The 24,536-nt window shown below is 39.9% G+C and overlaps 1 protein-coding gene and 1 non-coding gene across 4 annotated transcripts in view; both read right to left on the bottom strand.

Annotated features, from left to right (window-relative positions):
- The window catches only part of DERA (deoxyribose-phosphate aldolase), a 258,807-nt gene that overhangs the window by 209,811 nt on the left and 24,460 nt on the right, over positions 1-24,536 (bottom strand). For all 3 annotated transcript variants that reach the window (XR_009521156.1, XR_009521155.1, XM_060024346.1), the window contains exons 2-5: positions 16,921-17,018; positions 15,646-15,793; positions 12,065-12,160; positions 9,720-9,854 (exon numbers count right to left, since the gene is read on the bottom strand). Coding sequence is in view for 1 of the 3 variants with exons in the window: in XM_060024346.1 (XP_059880329.1) it covers positions 9,720-9,854; positions 12,065-12,160; positions 15,646-15,793; positions 16,921-17,018 (477 nt within the window). In the remaining 2 variants the exon portion in view is untranslated. The remainder of the gene's footprint in view (positions 1-9,719; positions 9,855-12,064; positions 12,161-15,645; positions 15,794-16,920; positions 17,019-24,536) is intronic.
- Positions 13,669-13,772, bottom strand: LOC132434696 (U6 spliceosomal RNA). Its single transcript, XR_009521409.1, has one exon. It is a non-coding gene; the product is annotated as a U6 spliceosomal RNA (small nuclear RNA).

Here is a 24,536-nt window from a genome sequence, read left to right as displayed (position 1 = left end):
TTACTTTAAAAAACAAATCAAAGCAAGTACTGTCCTAATACTTATAAAAATATACTTAGAATTTACAGATCTTACTTACAAAAAAAATAAATAAATAAACCATTTCACTCCAACACAAACCATGGAAGCCACAAGAAGCACAGGTAGCTTTGAACACCTGGCATTGCAGTAACAGTCACCCTGGAAACTAGATAAATGCCATATGCAAATCAAAGCAATTTGATGCCTTAAACGTAACCTTGCCAACCTCAAATCGTAATCAAATCAACTTTCACTTTCCTTTCAATATGAATAAGCAAAACAATGAAAAACCTAATGGGTGGGTTTCCTCCTCATTGGCAGGAAAGGACAGCAGCAGGATGTAGGTTTATATAATTGCTACAGGACTATATATGTGGAGGAAATTACAAGTGAAGTAATAAGTTCAAGAGATCCTCCTTCCAAAAAATTCCTCATTAGGAATCATTACCCAAAAGAATTAAAAATCCTCCAAGTTTTCAAAGCATCTTCCTTCAAAAATTCTCAAAGTGTTGTCTACACATTGAGGGACGCTCTTACCAGTGAGGGTTGGGAATTCTGGAAAACTTGGTAAGCACAGCCGGCCTGAGTACGCAGTACTGGGCCAGGGAGACAGCCTGCACGGTCGAGAGACTGTTACGTACAAGGGAATTGAGCAAATAAGTAACTATACTGATGAAAATGGGAGGAAAATTTCTCACTGACAAGAAAAAGAGGCATAAATATAGAAAAGGAGAGGGCAAGAATAACCATGTGCTGTTGGCTTGTAATGGAAGTTATCCGCGCGAACTCATGTTTCTAAGACAGATAGATAGATAGACAGATAGATAGATAGATAGATAGATAGACAGATAGATAGACAGATAGACAGATGTATGCGTGTTTTATGTGTATTGTATACATTCACATATTTTGTAGAGCTTTCCACTGAGAAGGCCTAGAAGCAACAACCCTGTAGCAATGAGTACACCTGGCACCCAGATCTTGGTTTCTAAATACCAGTCTCTAATAAAAGGAAGCAGAGCTCCTTAGGAAAATGGCTGATTCCAAGCTTCGGGCAGAGAAAGCTGAAAATAAGCCGGAAATACCTTGTATAAGAATTACAAGGAAGGTCTTAGAGAAAAACGGAAACATGTCAAAAGGACAGAGGAGCCAGTCTGAAGCAGCTGCCACTCCCCATATCTGGGACAATTTGAGTACCAAAATAAATAGTGACAGTAATGGATTATAACCAACTGAGTAAAATAGGCATCCATGAGTTCTTACAGAGAGGAAGAAAGGGAGGGAGGAGAAGGTAATGCTAACTAGTAAGTACAGAAGAAATGATGGAATTAGAAAATCACCATTTGGCAACTATCGGAGTAATAATTGAAGAATTATCAATGAACACTAAAACAACTGAGTAAAAGTTAGATAAGGAACAGGATATTAACATAGTCTCAAAATATCTCCATTCATAATGGATGCTAATTACCTATTAAAATACAAAATACTTATTAATTTTACAATGGAAAAACTTGGTAGAAACCATATTAGCCAAGTAAAAAAGTAACATCATCAATAATGGGACAAATCAACATGTTGGGACTCCTGAAATAATGCACTGAGAAGAACAGAGCAAAAGTTCAGTGTTATTCCTATCAAAAATACCTAACTTGAATCTAATCATGAGGAAACATGCAACACACCCGAACTGAGGTACGCTTTACAAAATAATAGACCTCTATTCTTCAAACACAAGGAAAGATCGAGGACTATTCCAGATTGAAGAAGCCCAAAGAGACATGTAACAATTGAATTTGGACCTAATTAAAACATTACTAGGATAATCTGCAAAACCCGAACGAAGTCTGTGGATTTAATGGTAGTATGATAGTGCTAATTTCCGGACTTTGATGGTGCACTGCGGCTTCATATAAGAGCGTCCCTGTTTTTAGGAAATACACACTGAAGTATTTAATAGTAATGGATCAAGAGCTCTGCAACTTAATCTCAAATAATTCGAAGAAAAATTATATCTAAATCTCTATCAATCTATCTATCTATCTATCTATTGATATCTATCTGCCTACACACAGAGAGAGGGAGGGAAGGCAAAAAGATAAACCGGGTAGAATTTTATAATTGGGGAATCTGAGTGAAGAGTAAACGGGAGTTTTGTGTACTATTTCTGTAACTTTTCTGTAAGTTTTAAATTATTCAAAAACGAAAGTTAAAAAGTTACAACAAATGCTGTTGTAATTTATTTAGCATCCAGGTATTTTTCTCATGGGAGGGCTTTTGAAACTATCAACCATTCTACTGTTTTGTAAAGAAAAAAATGCGTGATTATATGTGGCACATATTATTTTATAACCTGCTTTTTTTCCCTTTGATATATCATAGACAACTTTCCAAATTAATAAATACAGGCCTGTAGCACAATTTTTAATGGCTGTACAATCTTCCATCGCATGGTCGTAAATAATGTATTCAATCATCTTTCTATTATTGGATATTTAAGGTTTCAGATTTTTTGCTCTTATAAACAATACTTCAGCAAACACCCTTATAGTTAAGTCTTTGCCTACATCATGACATATTCCTTAGAGCATTTATTAATTTTTCTACTCACATACTCATAGTACATATTCATTGTTAAAAATTCAAACATTACAGAAACAGAAAATTCTCCACTTAAAAAAAAAAAGAAAGAACAATTCTTTCACGTACCAGAAAAATAATAATTTGGAAGGCTATTATAAAAGATGACTGACAAATGAAAATGGAATTCAAATACCACGACTGCAAATTAGTCAGAATAATGCAAAATTTAACAAAACACACACAGCAGAGAAGTGGCTGGCATAGTGATGTCACATTAAAAAACCTGATGATAAATGTTTTGACTTGTAACGAGGTTTTTCAGGAGTAGTAAGAGTGGGTATACGAGAAACCCAGGATGGATCACATTGTAGATCCTTAATCAATACAACGGCACAACCAGCAGAGGTGTGGTCTCCTGTCTGTCCCGTCTCATCCCTCCTACTGGTGTTACACTGAGGAAGAGAAACGGAGGTCATAGCCTGACCTTCAGCTTGTCACTGCCAGTGGGAACAACAAGCGGGGCTGTGCTGGAGGAGTGGTCCCTGGTAGGACTCAGAGAACTCAGCCACTCTGGGAATGGCCTGTGTGCGTGACGATGCTGATCCAGGGGGTGGAGGGGCTCACGCTGCATCAGTTTTAAACAGCATCCAAAACAGGGCGACCGCTGGCTCTACCTTCTGCCTCCCCATGTTAGCAGCAACTCTCATCTAAAGCAGTCTACGTTTCTCTACCTAAAATTATCCTCTTTCTTTCCAGCTCCCACCTAAAAGGAAAACAAATTCCTAATTTTGTGGCTGCTGGCAACTTGTTAAGTTTTCTGGGAAAAGCACTGCTGTAGACATAGAAAACTATGTTAGTGAAGCTTTCATGTATAGGAATTATGAACTGAGTAAGAATCCAAGTGTTAAAAGCCACGAAGTAGATTTCCCTTTACATTTCATGCTATTCAAAGGCACTTAAAAAATAATTGTTAACGAACATATCTAAGCAATTATTTTTTGAGTACCGGAAAGATGTTCAACACTGCACATGAGTGGCCTGAAAATAACTCTTAAGATAATTATATGTACAGTCAAACACTTAATATAAAATTATACAGCAACCTTTTAATCTAAAAAAGCCACAAAATGTTCAAGAACAGTTTTCATCCACTAAGGCAACTAATTAATCTTGTAAGACTAAAACAGAGATGAGCTAAAACACGAGGTAGTAAAGTAACCTGCAAGAGATAAAACACACATTTTTGTCAACAGTATTTGAAGTTCTGAAGAATCATAGCATCAAAAAAATAATAATAAAATAAAAGCATACAGCTACCGTAAGTATCTCCAGATTTCTTCTTTTATAAACAACCCTCAAAACAGAAAGCACAGATTATGGGTTGTGTGATTCCTCCCCAAAAAGTGTCTATAGATTTAGAGATTGCTTTTCTCGTAAGATACTATGATTAACAGCTCTCCAAAACAAAGAAAAATCCTAACTTCTTTTAAGAGATGTTCTTTCTACCACCCTTCTTTTGTAAAAATAAGCGAATAAGAAAAATAAATAGTTGCCCAGAGTCAAGATTTTCAAGATCTTCTTGCATGCAACACAATGATAGATACTGTGGCTTTGGCTGGAATATTTCATTCTCTCACCCTAAAGCTCCTGAGAGTCATGAGACACGTACTCCACAAACCAAATGTGGGAAAGCAAGTCAAAGCTGAAGAACTGAATGGGGTAAAAAAAAGTACGTGAGGCTCTGGATACAGAAGACAAACAGTATTTCCAGTTGTGATTCTGAACACACAATGCTGGAAAAATGTCACAGAAGTAGCCACCTCTGGAGTCATGTGTGCTGGTGCTCCAGTGTGGAATGGGTTTCCAAAAACTAGGAAAGCCAGTTCTAGGTCCTAATAAGCTCAAGGTCCTGGAAGATTCTTGAATCTGATAGCATTTCCATGTCACTGGTAATGTATTAGGTAAATATATGCAGCAGACAGAGAGAGGTCATAAAAAAGTGAAAAATGAACACCTTTGTATATTTACAGAACATGGAATGCATTTAATTTTCAAAACCTGCTCAATAAGGTTTATAAGATGATGAACCTCTTCTGGTGAATTCTTTCTTCAAAGAACTGTTTATGGAACGCAACTGAGGTGTCAACTTCAATATCATCATAAAAAATACCGTATTACAAGTCCTTATCATTGGAATAATATACACAGACAATGAAAACACCAAATATAAAATCACAGGCCGTGGTAGCTCTAAAAGACTGCAGAAGTCCTTACGTCTTATCCCCTCACTGGTAGCTTATTTAAATGGAGGCAGAGAGAAGTATTTGCCCAAGGACTCAGTGTAAATTGGCAAAATTATAAATACTAAAACCCGTGTGAGTTCCTCCTCATTAACTCAATGCATGTGCTGTGTCGATACTTCCCTTGACAACATACTATCCTCATCAGGAGGAAGAGGCGGAAAGAGAAGAAACCGCAGTTGGCAAGGAGGGATTCATCTGGGCCAAGCAACAGGATAACCAATTTACGCACATTATCTAATTTAATCCCTATTATGACCCCATGAAGTAGATACCGCTATTCCTATTTTACAGAGAAGGAACAGAAGGTACAGAGAAGTTAAGTAACTTGTCTAAGAGCAAATAGCTACTGACGATAGCACCAGGATTCCAACCAAGTTCTGTCTAATGCAAAGACCCTGCACAGACCAACTATTTCGGGTCTCCTAGAGTGACCCCCCTTCTTCCTCCACAATGTATCCCTTCTGGGTATGTTCTGGGTCTGTGACTCCAATGACAGTTGACCCATCTGGCCGGCTAGGTACCCCCCCTCTCTCCCGGTACAGCACGGGAGAGCTGCTCTCTTCATCTCAGAGCACAGTTTTCCCAGGGAGAGGAGAACCATCCGCCCAAGAGCACAGAAGTAGATGTCTTTCTGGCTAAACACACCATAGTAACACTGTTCCTTAAGCCTCCTGTTCACGGCTAACTGCAGAGCCAGGTTAAATAAATGGCAACACATGGGAGATATGATTTGTACTAATTAATCAATATGTAAATCCAGCAATGCTTCGATTACGCGGCACCTAAACTATGCAGAATCAAGAACTAGAAGCTTTGGGGGACTTCCCTGGCAGTCCAGTGGTTAAGATTCCACACTTCCAATGCAGGGGGCACAGGTTCAATCCTGGTCGGGGAATTAAGATCCCGCATGCCACTTGGCAGGGCCAAAAAAAAAAGAAAAAAAAAAAAGAACCAGAAGTATATTAAAAACAAACCAACAAACAAAAAAGATGCTCCAAGTTAGTGCTTCTCCTTAGGACTATGGGATGGCAGGGGAAGAAGGGGTGGAATTAAAATCACCTAGAGTGATTTTCAGTGTAGAATCTTACTCCTCCCTTACATCCAACCCCCAATCCTGATGTTACACATACTCAGGGGAATGTGCTAGATTCTGTGAGGAAGGGAGCTGGGGCAAGTAATCAGAAAACATCTGTCAGATAATTCTGAGAACCAGCAATACATTCCACACCCTATCCAGTTAAAACCACTGTCCGGAGCGATAAGTTAGATGGTGCACGTTTCTGTACCCAGATGGAAAGGAGTGAGGGAAGGACAGTATAACGAGCTGACAGTAAAAAGCCTAACAGCAAAGGACCAGGCACGACAACAATAACAAAGATGTTTAAATAAAAAGATACGAGGTGGGAGCCACAGCACGGCCCAGGGACTGGATTCAGGAGGAAGGAGAAGAGGAGCAGCAAGGGGAGTAGATTTTATGCAAGGACACCGAGAAGTTCCTGCGTAACAGATTCTACCTTTCCCGAGAAGCAGCAGGTAGGTTGTCTGCCAGTACTTAAGGAGCCTCAAGGTGGGTGGAAAAGTTACAAGTTTGAGGGAGTAGATTTTAAATGGTCGTCAAGGAGAATCCAAGAAGAGGACTACGAGCCCTCTCCAGTCTCCCCTTTGAGTTCATACCCTAAACTGTGGACCCTTGTGACCATACACAAGGGTCACAAGATACACTCTGAATGGCCAGGTTTAGAAAACAAGATGCTTTCTTTTGTGCTTTAACCAGTGTCCTACACACCTCAGTGCACAGAGAAGAGGAGCCTGGATTAGAAGGTGGAACAGCCTCACAGACACTTCCATCAGCAAATTCCAAGAAATCAATGTTAGGCTCATATTTTAGTAAAGAGCTAATATTAAAACATGACACCGAAAAATACAATACGTAATCAAATTGAGAACTGAAATTAAGTAAAATACTGCAGTGAAAAAAGGCCTAAGACATTTGCAGTTTTCTAGTTAGAATTAAATTTCTAGTATTAAATGTTCCTTTTCAATTTGTTTTGGGTCAAGAGGTTATTAACACCATAAAAAGAGTTAATAGAAAAGTATGGTCTGGGACAAAGATGTGTTATTATATTTTGCATGAATGTTTGTTATTGGGAAATTATCAGTTCTTAAAAACAACCATTTCTAGTTCATTAAGGGAAAGGCAATTACATCAAATCTCATCTCCTATTGTATTTTATTTTCCAATTAGTAGTATTCTAGAGACAAGAGCACAAGTTATAATATAAACTATACTTCTATATCTGTAACTACTTAATAAAAAATAAAGGACATACAGTTTTTTATCCAACTAAATGACATAGAGTTTATTTCTAGATTTGTTTTAAGTTATTATGCTGACTCATTTTTTTCTTACTCTAGGCCCTAAATCTTAACTGAAATCTATGACAAGGAACAGACAAGCAGAATTAATATACAAGGACAAGGGACATCTACTTAAAATAAGCCATTTAAGAATGATTGCAACTGCCCAAAGCACACATGAACTATAAGAAAAGGATCAAAAATCAAAAGCACGAAAAGATATTTGTGAACTGTCAAGAATTTAAACCTGGCAAGGCTTAAAAGATGTTGGTAAGTACAGATGGGAGTATCAGGCAATGGGCATGGCCTGACATTTGTTTTCCTAGATCCTTCAGAACTGCTGTGTGACTGGATTCTCCTTGAATACAGGGATGCTCCCAGGGGCTACTGGAATCTCTGAGATGACCTGCCTCATAGCTGTCCAGACAGCTGTGCCTTTTGACTTCATAAATCTTTTTATTTAAACACTGTTGTTATTGTTGTTTTGCCTCAACCTTTGCTGTGAGGCGTTTTATGATCACATCCTGTTTGGCTCACGCAGCCCACTCTCTTTCCCTGCCAACTCCTTTCCGTTAAGGCACAGAAATGTGCACCATCTAACATATTAAGAATGTATGGGGGGACTTCCCTGGAGGCACAGTGGTCGAGAATCTGCCTGCCAATGCAAGGGACATGGGTTTGAGCCCTGGTCCGGGAAGATCCCACATGCTGCAGAGCAACTAAGCCCGCGTGCCACAACTAGTGAGCCTGCGCTATAGAGCCCACGAGCCACAACTACTGTGCCACAACTACTGAAACCCGCTCACCTAGAGCCCGTGCTCTGCAACAAGAGAAGCCATCACAGTGAGAAGCTCGCACACCACAATGAAGAGTAGCCCCCGCTTGCAGCAACTAGAGAAAGCCCACGTACAGCAACGAAGACCCAGAGCAGCCAAAAATAAATAAATTAAAAAAAAAAAAGAATGCATGGGAATGTAGCTAATATTCCAAGCCAAAAGACTACCTTTTCCAGCTTCACTTGCAGCCAAGCCTGGCCATGGAACTCACTTAGGGCCAATGAGGTGTAAGCAAAGATGGTGTGTGAGATTTGGGGACCGGACAAGCCCCTATTTCCTGTTGTCCGGGAGATGAATGTAAAAGCTGGAGCTTCAAAAGCCATCACAGACAATGGACTGTCCTTGAGTATGAGGACGGAAGCCACGCTCTTTGGAAGTGGAAGATAAAAGTAGTCCAGGTCTCCAAGAACTTTGTATTTCACCACACCCCTGAAACACCTACTTCCCAACTTCATGTGAGAGAGTAAATCCTTGAGCATTTAAACCACTGACTGAATCTTTGTTGCTCTATAACCAAAAGCAATTCTTAATGGATAAACAATGGAATTATAATTTACAGAAGATGAGATAGATGGAATGATGGATAGAGTCACAGATATCCATGAGATATTGGCAAGACCGATAGGTAGGTTAAGAAAAAATACATTAAATATAGTCCTATTTTTAATTTTAATTTTTTCACTTTTTAAAAATTTTCATTTTAAACTTAACAGAAGGATGGGAGTTGCATGTGTGTATATGAAGAGAAAAAAGTTTGCAGAGTTGTGCACTGCAGTGTTATCAAGGGTTATTTGTAGAGGATGAGATTATGTAGAACATCCACTTCTTTATTACTGGTCAGAACTTTTGTTTTTAACAGTGAGAAGGTATAACCTTTGTAATTAGAATAAAATACGCCAATTATTTGATATTCACATATCTAAAGAGACAACACGTTATTCTGGCTTAATTCTATGACTGTGTTAAAAATTTTTACTTAAACTACTTGTTACAATGATTTTTCTGAAATACAGAATTGTACTTATTTTAGCTATCAACAATCTCTAAGTATACAAAATACATTTAAGGCAGAGGTAAAATCAATTCCATCAAAAAAACAATAGCTTGTTACTGGAATGGGAAATGCCCTATTATAACTGACATGATAGTAAATCATGAATCTCGAAGGTGAATACGTAATAATACCCAGAGGAGCTACGTTCAAGAACAGGAGTAAAAACAGACTTAGCAGACTAATTAATAATCCCACATCCTCCAAACCCACAAAGATTAACATAAAAAAGGGAAGCTTCCTCCATCATATTAAAATAAACTCTGCATAAAAGACTCGCCTGGAGTGATTTTTGTATTGAGTAGCAAAACAGTAGAGAATAGAATAAAAGTTAATAATCCACTGCATGGAAATAACTAATCACCTAAAGGGATCTAAAAAGTTCATGCAGGTGGGCAGGATGAGCAATCTTGGTCGAGTTTTCTCCTTAATTCACCCTCTGATCTAGGGACTTGTAATCTAGAACAGTGACTTCCACGCCATGCTGCCTCTTATCAGATCCTTGCCATCTGACTGACCAGGGAAGAACCAAATCTCCCTCTTGGGTAAGGATGTGTGTGCGCTTACCTTCCCACTGGCCTGTGAGCACCAAGGTTCTGTTAATTACCACGTCAATTTCTGAAGCTCCATCTTCCACAGCCAATCTGATCTCTTCTAATCGTGTTTTTAAATGAGTCTGCCCAGCTGGAAAGCCAGTGGCCACTAGTAGAGAAAGAAGAAAACAAAAAAAGAAAGGAAGGAAGGTAGTGAGGGAGGGAGGGAGGGAGGGAGAGAGGGAAGGAGGGAGAGAGGGAGGGAGGGAGAGAGGGAGGGAGGGAGACAAATTTCAATTGGTCAGTATCTCAACAAAGAATTTCAGACCAAAAAAATTAGCATTTAGACCAAAGCATGAATGACACTTCAGAACTTCATGCCTACCTTGCAAAGTGAGGTATAAAGAAACTGAGTGCAATTTTATATAGTACTGACGTTAGGATAAATATTAGTATTATATCCTTTGGAAGACCTGAAATTAAGTTGCTACAGAGATGCTCATGGGGGTGCTTTAAGTAAATAGCAATTAAGAAGATATGTCATCGTCAAAGTGAAAGTCATAAGATAGTAGCTACAGCCCTGTCTTGATGGACACTAGTCAGTTCTGGATCCTACTCATGACCAAGTTGGCTATCACTGTCATGATTTACTCATTCCCATTTAGAGCTGTTGTAACCAAATTGTAATATAGGTTCCTCCCACTGCCCATTTTAAAGTGAACAGCCAAGCAGATGAGAATAAAGGGGAGATGTTGCACGATGGAAAAGCACCTAATTCGCCCACAAAACTGGGGCAGGGGTAAACTGGGAAGAGCAGGGCCACGCATAAATAAAAGGAAAATAAATACACAATGACACTTTGGAAAAAGTATTAACATTTTTAACATGCTAATCATTAATTCCATTCCTGTGTCTAGAGATAACCTTTCATGTTTCCTTGATGTTATTAAATTCCTTGGGTCTGTTACCTTAGAGGAGAGCATGTTTCCCTGTTGTATAAAGGAAAAGCTGAATTGACTGAGGCTAATGAAAAATGAAGGTTGATAAAGCTGTAGCTAGCTAACAGATACTCTGGGAATCTTCACAAACAGGTTGTATATAAATACTGTATAGTCTGTTTCTTTTGATGTATCCCTAATAAAATAATGATTTTCTTAGCTTCCTTCTTTAAAGCACCAGGATATTCCTCTAATACTTTTTAAAAGGAGAATCTAATTTTATATGTATCTATCCATATGTAAACACACACACACACACACACACATACAGGGAAGCTTTTAGTAAGACTTTTCCCTCCCTCGTGCCTCGTTCTCCTACTCCATCTATCTTAAGTCAGTAATCTTTTTTTCTTTTTAATATTTATTTATTTGGCTGTGCCAGATCTTTGCTGCCTTGTGTTGCAGCATGTGGGATCTAGTTCCCTGACCAGGGATCGCTCCCCTGCATTGGGAGCGCAGATTCTTATGCACCGGACCACCAGGTAAGTCCCTACATCTATCTTAAGTCAAAAACTCTTGAACACACTCTCTTTATCTTTCAGGCTTGGGGGTGGCTCCCATCATCTCCCATGTGGCCCGTGATGAGTCTAACTAACTCCATTTCACCCCTCCATAATTTGTCCACTACCATCCCCTAACCTAACTATGTCATGAAGCGGATCATGGTATGTCTCTGCTTAACATCTTTTGGTATCTTCCCCGTCACCAAAATAAAACCCAGATGCCACGGCCTGGTATGGTTTCCCCATGGGATCTGACCCCAATCTGCCTCTCCAGCTTCAACTCCCAAGCTCTGCCTTTGTCCTACCTTAGGATCCTACAATTACAAAGCCATTTCAGTTCCCTGAACTGTGCTTCTGCACCTTCACATGTGCTAGTTCCTCTGTCTAAAACACCATTCCTTAGCTTATCAACTCTCTAAACTCTTCCTTAATCTTAAGACCCAAGGCAGGGGTCTTACTATCTCCTCTGCGAAGCATCCCCCTACCCACTGAGTGTCGTCAACCTCTGCAGAATAAATCACTACCCACTCGGGGTTACAACTGTACCTTCTGCATATCTTTATTGTTATATTTTACATATAAATAATAGTACATGTCCTGTGTTACAATATTTTTTTAAACTTGACTATTCCTCCTAAACAGGTAAGTTTCCTTTAAGGACAGAGATACAGTTCTATATTCTTAGGAATTAATACATATAATGTCTGCTACTCAACAGGCAATTAATAAATATGAAAATAATAGATAAATACAACCAATTAAATATATAAAACTAATTAAAATCATAGAATAAAACTACAGAGATACTACTCCAAAGTGTCTGAGTTGAAGAACGGGAAACATGTTGATTAAACGACAACAGAAGCCACAAATTTTACCTGATGCCACTGGGATATCACAGCCTGCAGCCTTTAGTGCTTTCACTGCATCACATACCCGGGCAGGATAAACACAAACGGCAGCTGTAGTAATGCCTATGAAGAAAGAAATCATAACAGCCTAGTTTATGTGAAGTTCAAGTCACACAATATGCTTTTAATTATTATTTACACTTCAACATTGGCAGAAATCAAAATGAGAGAAAAAATAATTCCCCTACGATGCTGCAACAAATTAAAAGGCTTTTACTTTCCACATTCCCTTCTGGCTCTTGACAACGTGGATCATTTTCTCATTATCACCGTAACGGAATAAAATAGATATATATTTTTAATTTTATTATATTTTTTAATTGAAGTATAGTTGACTTACAATGTTGTGCCCATCTCTGCGGCACAGCAAAGTGACTCAGTTATACACATCTAGACATTCTTTTTTTTAATATTCTTTTCCATTATGGTTTGTCACAGGATATTAAATATAGTTCCCTGTGTTATAAAGTAGGACCTTGTTGTTTATCCATCTTATATATAATAGTTTACATCTGTTAATCCCAAACTCCCAATCCTTTCCTCCCCCATCCCCTCCCCCTTGGCAACCACAAGTCTGTGCTCTATGTCTGTGAGTCTGTTTCTGTCTCGTAAATAGGTTCATCTGTGCCATATTTTAGATTCCACATATAAGTGATGTCACGTAATATTTGTCTTTCTAACTTAGAATGATAATCTCTAGTTGCATCCATGTTGCTGCAAATGGCATTATTTTGTTCTTTTTTATGGCTGAGTAGTGTTCCATTGTATATATGTACCACATCTTCTTTATCCATTCATCTGTCAATGGACATTTTGGTTGTTTCCATGTTTTGGTTATTGTAAATAGTGCTGCTATGAACATAGGGATGCATGAACCTTTTTGAATTATAGTTTTGTCTGGGTATATGCCCAGGAGTGGGACTGCTGGATCATACAGCAATTCTATTTTTAGTTTTCTGAGGAACCTCCACACTGTTTTCCATAGTGGCTGCACCAAATTACATTCCCACCAACAGTGTAGGAGTGTTCCCTCTTCTCCACACTCTCTCTAGCATTTGTTATGTGTAGACTTTTTGAAGAAGGCCATTCTGACTGGTGTGAGGTGATAATCTCATTGCATTTCTCTAATAATTAGTGATGGTGTGCATCTTTTCATGTGCCTACTGGCCACCTGTATGTCTTCTTTGGAGAAATGTCTATTAAGGTCTTCTGCCCATTTTTCAATTGGGTTGTTTGTTTTTCTGTTGTTGAGTTATATAAGCTGTTTGTATATCTTGGAGATTAAGCCCTTGTCTGTTGCATCATTTGCAAATATTTTCTCTCATTCCATAGCTTGTCTTTTTGTTTTTGTTTTTGTTGTTGTTGTTGTTTTTGTTTCTATGGTTTCTTTTGCTGTGCAAAAGCCTGCAAGTTTGATCAGGTCCCATTTGTCTATTTTTGTTTTTATTTCTATTGTCTTGGGAGACTGCCCTAAGAAAACATTGGTACAATTTATGTCAGAAAATATTTTGCCTATGCTCTCTTCTAGGAGTTTTATGGTGCCATGTTCTATGTTTAACTCTTTTTTAAAAAAAAATATGCAACGCTTCACGAACTGGCGTGTCATCCTTGCACAGGGGCCATCCTAATCTCTGTATCGTTCCCATTTTAGTATATGTGCTGCCAAAGCAAGCACTGGAATAAAATACTTTTGATACATTGTTCTTGGAGGTTAACATAGTGCCATTTGTAAAAAAATTCCTAAACAGTAAACTTGGTGGCCTTGATCCAATGAAACTGTTTTATTCCATGCAGCTAATAAAATCCAGGTTTTTACAGCGTTCAAACAGGACAGCAGATGAAGAAAAATGTAAGTGAACCTTACAGGGTAGTACAGGCAGACCCTGGAGATAGTGCGGGTTCAGTTCCAGACCACCGCAATAAATCGAATATCGCAATAAAGTGAGTCACGGGAATTTTTTGGTTTCCTAGTGCATATAAAAGTTACGTTTATACTATACTGTAGTCTATTAACTGTGAAATAGCATTATGTCTAAAACAAGTACATACCTTAATTCAAAAATATTTTATTGCTAAAAAATGCCGAAGAATTACAATGGTAACATCAAACATCACTGATCACAGATCACCATAACAAATATAACAATGATGAAAAAGTCTGAGGGGCTTCCCTGGTGGCACAGTGGTTGGGAGTCCGCCTGCCGATGCAGGGGACGCGGGTTCGTGCCCCGGTCCAGGAAGATCCCACATGCCGCGGAGCGGCTAGGCCCGTGGGCCATGGCCACTGAGCCTGCGCATCCGGAGCCTGTGCTCCGCAACGGGAGAGGCCACAACAGTGAGAGGCCCGCGTACCACAAAAAAAAAAAAGAGTCTGAAACACTGCAAGAATTATCAAAATGTGACAGAGACATGAAGTGAGCAAATGCAGTTGGAAAAACAGCGCCGATAAACTTGCTCAACGCAGGGCTGCCACAAACCTTCAATTTGTAAAACACACAGTATCTGCAAAGTGCAATAAAACAAGTTACACCTGTTTAGCAAAACGACATTTACCTAATTCTATTCCCTCTTTTGCAGAAAATAATAAAATCTGGATCTGAAGCCCTCATTTTGAGGAATAAGATCTTAAACTGAAAAATCAAATAGCCACTGTAAAACAATAACATAGGACTCATACAAAGCTGTTGCTTTTCAGTGGTATAAATGGTAGGTGTTTTACTGTCAACTCAAAAGAAAAATACTACTTTTCAAAAGCTGTAGGTTTGTTTAGGTCTGTAAGTTATCTACAAACTCTTTGGGATAAAATACCTGCATTGGGCCAATGCAGCATCTCTAGCTGCATTCATTATAGACAGGCACCTGGGAACCATGAAGGATCCCTTCATGGTTTAGATCTGATTCCTAAAACAAGCCCATTGAGTAACAACACACATTGTCCTGGAAATATCATTTCGCCTTCCAGGTCTCAAGTTTCCTCACTTAGAAACAAGGGCATCGACTCTTAAAATCTCCTCCATTTCTGAAATGTTAAGCTTCTAAACTTACGGCAACTTTAGAAAGTTTTTTCTTTCATGTATACGAAGAGAGTGAGTATAACTTTTTTTCAAAAGATTTAACCTAATATACAAGCTTGCAATATATCCCATTTGTATTTTATTCTCAAAAGCATTTCATTTACTCACAGAAAATACTTTATGTATGAGGTGTGATTATTAAGTAATGAGACTGGCTTTTTCATATGTGGCTAGGGAATCAGAATCAGTATTTGAGAGTCACTAGATAGAAAACTTCCAAAACTGAAGAACTAGAAAGAAAAATAAACTCAATACTTGCAACTTTAATCCATGATGGGAAAGAACTGACCTAAAAATGAGACTCAGATTCTTCCTCTGCTGTTTCTCAGAGAAGAATCTCAATTATTTCTCTATGTACACAATTCTATCATGGATTTTATTGCTACCATCATTTTAACAGCTGAATCTTAAGTCCTCTTAGATGTAGTAACTGTTATTGTAAAAACGGTAAACACCAGACAGACTACACGTTACCTTTATCGTGCATATTTAAAGCTTTTAAGAGATCTTCCCGGATTGGATACTTGGCTTTATAACAGAGTCTTTGAATGTTGGAAGGGGTGTCATCGCCTGCAAGTGTAGTAAGATCTATAAAGGTAACAGCTTTCAGGAGCCAAGCAGCCTGGTTTGAAGAAAAGTTAAAAACAAGGTTTAAAAAAATAATTAATCTCCAACCCAGTTAGTTAGTAAAGAACCATTAGGCACATATGGGTGCTAAAATCTCTTGTCTATGATGTTCTAAGGCATATGTTCTGATACATGCTCAAGAGTGACCAACAAGGTGAAGGTTACATAGAATAAAATAAAAGGGGAGAAAATAGCTTATAAATGTTTTTTCTCCCATAGGTAACCCAAATTGAAATCCCTAATAGATCAAGTCTCCCCACATGTGACTTTTCCATTTCATTCACAAGGAGCCTCAGACGGCCACCCGCTAGGGGAGAACTTGGGAACAAGAGTTTGTATCGTACATTTTACCTCCAGCCTGGGGTCTGGAATGAGACACTGTAAAAGGAGTCTCCATCTTCTTTGTTTTTTGTGGTTTTTTTCAATTTAATCCAATTATAATTTTTAAACAATATTCATATTTCACAACTCATTCTGATGAATTCCTTTTATCTTTGCAATCAGATTATTTCTAAGGATGAGCAAAATGTGACCTGTCATCCTAAAGGATTCAATCACTTGTGAAATAAACTCTGAATGCCTTTTAGTCCTGAGATGCATAGCACATCTTTCGTTGGTACACACTGAAGAATATGCTGACCACAAGTACTTTATGAAACATCATTTTTCGAATTTTGAAAAATGATTTAGGAAAATTAATTAGTATGGTAAACATGATGGTCAAAGAAGGTCAACTCATACCTCAGGGCCTCAACAGCGGACACGCCAGGTTTAGGTGTTACGGTTTTAAAATTAAAATAGAAGCCAACCAAAGAAGGTACGTCTAAGAAACTGAATAAATACATTGACAAAATATGCCATTTAATTCACTCATGAATAAAGATGCCTCAAATTCATTTGTGGCTTTGCCACTCAAGAGTGATAAGATTTTTAACTTGTTTGGATAAACGTGTTATCGTTCTCCAACCCATCATCATCATATATGAATTATGAAAATAAGTCATGGACAGCTGCAATCTTTTAAGTTGAGATGCATCTTGAGCAAAATTCAATCTCGTGGCCTTGAGGGAAGAGACCAGGGCTGTAAACGACAGGGAGAGAATTCTCAAGAAGAACCCTTACTTGCCACTCCTTTTTCACGGGTCTGCGGGCCTGGATTTGTTCTGCACGCCTCAGAACTGCCGGTTGATTCACTTGTATTTTGGAGATCCAGCTAAGGTCTAAAGGCAAAAGAAGAACACTTTAAAAGTTTTATTCAACATATTCACCTGCTTTTACATGGTCCTTGAAAGGACAGATTTATCACTAAGTAGCAAAGCTCTTTTAAGCCTTATATTTCTTTTTTGCTGAACTACAAATAAATAACCTCGTTGAAGGAAGCCCAGCCATGAAAAGGCCTACTTCGTGTAAAATCAAGTACATTTGGAACTAGGAGAACCTGTACTGATTCATTACACACATATGTCTAACAACGGAGGAAAATGTGCTACTCAGGCCACGGGCCTCACTTCTGCCAGCAGAGACTTATTTGTGAGTGTCCAGTCCAGGAGAATGAATGGTTAATAAACACATAGGTGAATTAATATTGGGGGTTAAAGAAATCCTTGCTGATAAAATTAATAACTACTAGATGCTGATAGGATACAGCCCATTCTTTCCTCAAAGGAGAATTTTTCAAAGTGTATTAGAAATTAGTGCACTGGGGCTTCCCTGGTGGCTCAGTGGTTAAGAATCCACCTGCCAAGGCAGGGGACATGGGTTCGAACCCTGGTCCGGGAAGATCCCACATGCCGCGGAGCAACTAAGCCCATGCGCCACAACTACTGAGCCTGCGCTCTAGAGCCCATGAGCCACAGCTACTGAAGACCGCCTGCCTAGAGCCTGTGCTCCGCAACAAGAGAAGCCACTGCAATGAGAAGCCCACGCATCGCAGCGAAGACCCAATGCAGCCAAAAATAAATAATTTATTTAAAAAAAGAAGGAAAAAAAAAACTGCTGTGGGAAAGGTGATTCATTAGGAAACATGTCACAATTACACAATTCTTTATAACGGGATAGAGAAAACTGCTGAATGCATACTGTACTACGTAATAACACATATCATAATAGTAATAAAGTATTTGCATCCACCTCAAAGATAAGACCACCAAGAAAACCAGTTTCTACAAAAGACATTCTCTCACTTTCATTCAATTCTTCTTATCAATATTAACAGTATAGAAATTCCAAATTAGAGTCTGAGTGATTAATAATGATATTCTTGTATCACTGAAGAATGGGAGTTCCCCGGTGGCCTAGTGGTTAGGATTCCCAGCTTTCACTGCCATGGCCCAGGTTCAATCCCTGGTCAAGGAACTGAGATCCCACAAGCTGCGCAGTGTGGCCAAAAAAAAAAAAAGAATTTTAAAAATTAAAAATAAATAAATATCACTGAAGAAGGAACAAAGTTTGAGCGCTTTTTTTTCTGGTTAAATTATTCTGTTAGTCAAAATCTTGTAACAAAACAGATTTTTAATGTTTCAATCCATCTGCTCCTTGAAGACACTGTATGTTTTCCAGCTTGTCTGCTGACCCAACTTCACAGAGGAAATGGGAGTCTACGGTCAGGGACATGAAATCTGCCTCTTTTTCTCCACCCAAAGACTGATTTGGGTCTAGGTAGAGCCCAAGAGAGTCAGACCAGGCAGACATGCTAGACTCATCCCAGTTTATCTAAGACCTGTAACAAGCCCTCTCTACCCAAAGGCTGGAGAGGCTTTTTTAAAAAAAAAAAACTACTAATAATGGGGCTTCCCTGGTGGCGCAGTGGTTGGGAGTCCGCCTGCCGATGCAGGGGACACGGGTTCGCGCCCCGGTCCGGGAAGATCCCACATGCCGCGGAGCGGCTGCCCCCGTGAGCCATGGCCGCTGAGCCTGCGCGTCCGGAGCCTGTTGCTCCGCAACGGGAGAGGCCACAACAGTGAGAGGCCCGCATACCGCAAAAAAAAAACCACAAAAAAACACTACTAATGATGGTGATTAGGTTCCTGGTAAAGATTGTTTCCCTGCCAACAGTCAAAATTACTGAAGTAAGGAGTGGCGTGAAATACAAGTCTGACCGCCAAGCCACTGCTGACAGTGGCCGAAAGAGGGAAGCCTAGGAGATAGGGCAAGGCTTTGAGGTGTGGTCCTTAATCAGTCACATGACACCTCCTAGAAGCTCCCCTCCCCACCCCCAGGCCCTGCTGCAGGAGGGAGGTCTCAGGCCATCCTCGGACTCCCTCACGTGCCATTTTCTCCCTCTCCACCCCGCCTAACCCTGAGGCACAGCCTTCCTAAACTCCTGGGAGCTCACTGACACATCACATCGTGTTCTGTCTCTGGACCTGTGTGTGCTGTTTGCTCCCTCCGCCTAGAATGCCCTCCGTTATCCTGACAATTCATTTGCCACCTTCTCTGTGAACCTTCCCTGAACTACACAGGTTGAGCTATTCCTTTGCTTCTTTGTGCTTCCATGCTTTCAATACTTACAGTCCATCTTCAGTGCCTTCTGAATGGCACTGATTTGTCCAGATGTTCGTATTCCCAACAGATTTTTAAAACTCCAAGCAAGGTACCTGACACACGGGTGGCATTCAAGAAATAAACTAAGGGTTCCCAAAGACCAGAAATGATCTGGGCGATGTCTTTCCAAATTGCTTCTTCTTATTTTTGTTTTTTTTTTACTGCTTACTTTTTCCCCCCAGCCTGGTTGAGGTATAGTTGACAAATAAAAATAGTAAATATTTAAGGTGTATGTCCTGATAAATGTACACACTGTGAAATAATCACAGTCTAGCTAATTAACATCATCTATTGCTTCACACATTTTCTGTATCCTTTTTTCTTTTTGTTTTTTATGTATGCTGAGAACATTTAAGATCTATTCTCTTAGCAAATTTAAAGTATACAACAGAGCACTGTTAACTATAGTCACACTGCTATACAAAAGATCTCCAGGAACTCCTCATCTTGTATAATGAAACTCTGTACCCCAATTGCTTCTAATTAAAGGCTTTTGGATCTCCACAAGAGAAGTTGGGACAGAGACAGGAATGTAATACCTGAGGACATTCCCCTTAAAAACTAATTTTTAGTACAACTCCTCACCAAAGGTTAGAACCCACGAGGCCTGCTCTCACACGTTTCAGACACCACTTGACAGAGAGGTCCCTGCAAACCATCTCTGGGAGAATGTAACAGGATTACTTCTCCCACAGTATCACAGCTAAAAATATCTTTAGTGGTCATAACATCATCCAGCCCCATAGTTAATCCAGCCACAGAATTTGCCTCTGTGATCTCCCATGGTAATGAATTATATAAGTGACTATCCCATTTTATTAGCACTTAATTTGCTACTCCTTAATTTCATCAAATAACCCTTGTTCTCCTATTATGGGGTCTGGGGAAAAGAAAGGACTGACTGGCCTTTGTTATGTCCTTCACCATTTTTAATATTTTATTCGAGTACCCTTTAGCGTCTTTTTTTCCAGGAGAAGTGATTCTAAGGCACACAATCTCATCAGGATCATAGAAGCTTCTCTTACGGGGCCAGGAGGGGTTTCGAGTACATGGGCCTTTGGGGAGAACAGACGTGAAGCCACAATTGGAAGGTGATGATACTCCTTTCCGAAAACTCTCTCGAGAAGAAAACTCCAGTGTTCCTCTTAGTATGCCATTTTGGCGGCTTTCAGGCCCTCCTTTCAGTTATAAATTTGTTCTCAAATACTCCTCTCACAATTTTTTATTATTCTTATTTTTCCTATTTAAGTCTCAGTGGGGACAGAGATCATTTTCCCTGCAAATGTACTTCATAGCCTTTCCATCACTTCCATTTGTCTGCAGGGACATACCTGTACTTCTGTACAATATTCCTAAAACGTGTAACACCAATGACAACTCCACGAAAGGAGGTTTACGTTGTATTTTGATTTCACCTTTGTTCTCAAAGGAGAAAAATCAATTGTGATAATTCATTAGAGACTTGCCCAAATTTGGAAAAGAAAAACTAAACTTCCTGTGTTTTTACTTCTCATTCTTTCTGGGTTTTTACATTTAATTGTACCACCCAAATTTCTGCCTTAGTGTTGTCTCCAGCCATTTCTTCATATGCACTTGTGCAGTACATTTTTTTTATTAATTTCTATTGGAGTGTGGTTGCTTTACAAAGTTGTGTTAGCCTCCACTGCACAACACAATGAATCGGCCACACACATACAGATATCGACCTCCCTTTTGGACTTCCCTCCCGTTTAGGTTACCACAGTGCATGAGGTAGAGTTCCCTGTGCTATACAGTACGTTCCTATCAGTTGTCTATTTTATACATAGTATCAATAATGTATATGTGTCAATCCCAGTCTCCCAATTTCTCCCACCCCACCCCTTTCTTGTGCGGTACATTTTTAATCCTAGAGTCTATTACTGAGAACCCCTTCCTACTGTAGGCACCCAGATGTCTATTATTTCTGTGTTGTTTATTTTCAATTCTAATTTGCAACTTCCCAGGAATCAGTTACAAGTGCCTAGCACAGAAATAGGTGCTCAATAAACCCCTTGCATCACAGGAAATTTATCTTTTACCTCAGACACTGAAATTGGTGAAGTATCAACTTCATCATGTCTAGTCCTTCAAACTTAGCCCTGGTTATCTTTGTTAAAAAAAAAAAAAAAAGGAGCCCTGAAGGTCAATATATGCCCGATCCAGCCAAGCTAGGAAGATATTCAATTTACATAAGTGAGGAGACTCAGCCTTGCCCAGATCCTAAGCCATAAAGATACAAGACAGAGACTGTACTGGGAGCCTCATCCTTTCCAGCAGGTGGGGTCTGGAATGAGTCTTCTTCCCAAGGTCTAGTCTAGCATCCAGTAAACCCTGGGTGAGCCCTCCAGGCATCCATGTCCCCAGGCATCCATGTCCCCACTGGGCATTAGCCAACCCTTCTAACATTCTACTGTGTAAGCGCAGTCCTTAGAATCCAGACGGACAGTCCAGAAACTAAAACAGCAGCAACCTAGCAGCATATATGGCCACAGCCCACAAAGCCCTGCTACTATGGTATCTCCGCACAGCAACTCTGCTCCTAAATCTCTAAGTCCCGACCCACATACGTTCACCAGCCAGACCATTCTTCAGGTTACCAACCCAAGCCCAGGTGAGTGATGAGTTTACTACACCCTCTGAAATACTTCCGTTAGACTGCTGGCACCAAGTTGAAGCCCAACTTGATCTGCCGATTGGTTTCCTCTGAACCAGTCTTGTCTATCCTCTGCTTACACTCCTCTTCCCTCAGGCGGTCTTACATCCCCAGCTACATGGGTTATACCACTCTTTCAGAATACCTCATCAGAGCGGAAGATAGTTCGGGTTCATGTGACAAGGCGTGTGCATTCCTGCACCTGGCTTTGCACAGCAGCGACACATCAGGATTTTAAAGCTTCCTCACTTTCTTTTTATCCTTCATCCCTCCTTGAGACATCAGCCATTTCTCAACTATTGCTGCTCTTTGGTAATCAGCTGCCTCCTTCGGTCAATTATACTCCTCGATTTATTCGCTGTTGTCAGCAGGTGACTCTGGACACTGAAAGGAGAACCCAACCGTTTATTGTGGCACCTAAAATACTGTTTGGTCCAGTCCTCAGTTGGCTATTTCAGCTCCACTTGTTCCCAGGATGCCCATAATCACTTGGTTATCAGCCTCAAAAGCTTAGCAGCAGTTGGTGGCTGCAGTTACGCAGCTAGACGAGCATAAATCCTTGGTGGAACGGAGTGCCCACGTGCAAGTCCTGCAGCCTCTCCACTTAGCGTTTCCTCGGTACAGGCACTGTGCTAAACGGTGTGGGGAACGCAACGGCAGTAAATAGGCTGTTCCTCTCCTGAAAAAGCTTGGGGAGGAAAGGAAGTGAATAATACAAAATGTAAGCCCACACATGAGAGCAAAAAGCAATGCTTTCAACCAGCGGTTCCCAACTGATCCCACAGGTTCCATCAGTTAGGAATCTTTCAGTTGAAAAATGATGAAAACTGACTTTGCTGACTGAAACAAAAAAGGAAAAAGGAAGGATATTAAGAACTCAGATAATGGAGGAGAGAAGAACAAGCTCAGAAAACAGACAGGAACCAGAGATAATAACAGAGCCAAAAGCTGGAAGAATAATGCCAGCGTTTAAGAGCAACAGTCTGGACAAGATGCCACCAGCGGCTGCTGCCGGACACCACTGCCATCTTTAACTCACTCGAGGCCCCAAGTCCCTATAAACACATCCGGTACTTGACCCATGCGTGACTGCGGGGCCCGGTAGGAGAGGAAAGATCTACTCCTTCCTCTGTAGTAGACCCAACCGAGCCTACATACTAGGAGATCTCCCAACAATAAGAGGACGTGAGTTGGTTGTTGAAGAGCAGAAAAGGATCAATGTCTATGACAATGATCAATAAGTTCGGGACATGCTAGATGGGAAAACTTCTCTTGGAGATGCAGAAGGTACAGTAGCTTATTAAACTCTACGAGAAAGCCCACATTTAAGAAACCTCTGGAATTTTCTTTAATCCAGCACTTCTCAAACTTGACCGCTAAATGTTTTTTCCCTATAACATACTTACCACACTGGCTGGACAATAAGGCAAGTTCAGATGAAGGGTAGGTTAGAGTAGGCTCATCCAGTTGGCCAGAAAAAAACCCTCCACGGATAAGCAGAGGTTTGAAATTGGCCCTGAAGTATGGCCCTCAACCTGGAGGCATTTTTGGTTGTCACAGCTTCGGGTGGGAAACTGCCGCTTGCATCTAGTGAGCAGAGGCCAGAAGTGCTGGTAAACTTCCTACAATGCACAGGACTGATGGTACCACCTTCCACAATAAAGAATTATCTGAGCCCAAGTGTCAATAATGCCAAGGTTGAGAAACCCTGCCCGAGTGATGGGCAGGCTTCACGAAAAATATAGAGGAAGTACAAGAGGTTTGTGGGTAACAGGGATACCAGGAACAAATGCAGGTTGGCTCTATTTGATTGACAGTGGCTTACCTGTAAAGCTCCTTAAGTACCAGGCTAAGGAGTCTAGATCTGTGCTAGCCCGTCAGTAGCCCCTGGCCACATGCAACTCTTCGAGAACTTGAAATGTGGATCATCAAAACTGAGATGTGCTTTACGTACAAAATACACAGCAGATTTCAAAGATTTAGTACAAAAAAGGCATGTAAAGTATCATTTTAGCTATGTTTTGATACTGACTACATACTGAATTGAAATAATATGTGGGACACATTTGGTTAAATAAAGTGTTATTAAAATTATGTTCACCTGTTTCTACTTTTTACAACATGCATACTAGAAGATTTTTGATTACTTTGTGTTGCACATTATATTTCTATTAGACAGCACTGCTCTAGACTTTATCCTAAAACTGATCAGAGCCACTGAAAATTTCCAAACTGGGCTGTAACAGAATTAAAGAAGTATTTACTAAAAATTAATCAGCATACAGTATATGTCCCATAGAAATGCTTACACGAGTATGCAAATGCAAATATGAAAAGGTATTTATGGTAGTATTGTTGCAAATGACACCAAGATCTATGATCAGCTCAATGAAACACAGCAAATCCATAATACAGAATATGATCCAGCCATTAAAAAGAATGAGGTAGATCAGTAAGTACTGTCACGGAAAACTGATTATGATTCATTACTAAGTGAAAATAAGTAACCTGCACAGCAGTG

This window comes from Delphinus delphis, chromosome 11, assembly GCF_949987515.2.
Source record: "Delphinus delphis chromosome 11, mDelDel1.2, whole genome shotgun sequence".
Classification (NCBI taxonomy): Eukaryota; Metazoa; Chordata; class Mammalia; order Artiodactyla; family Delphinidae; genus Delphinus; species Delphinus delphis.
This window is presented reverse-complemented; position numbering and strand designations above follow the sequence as displayed.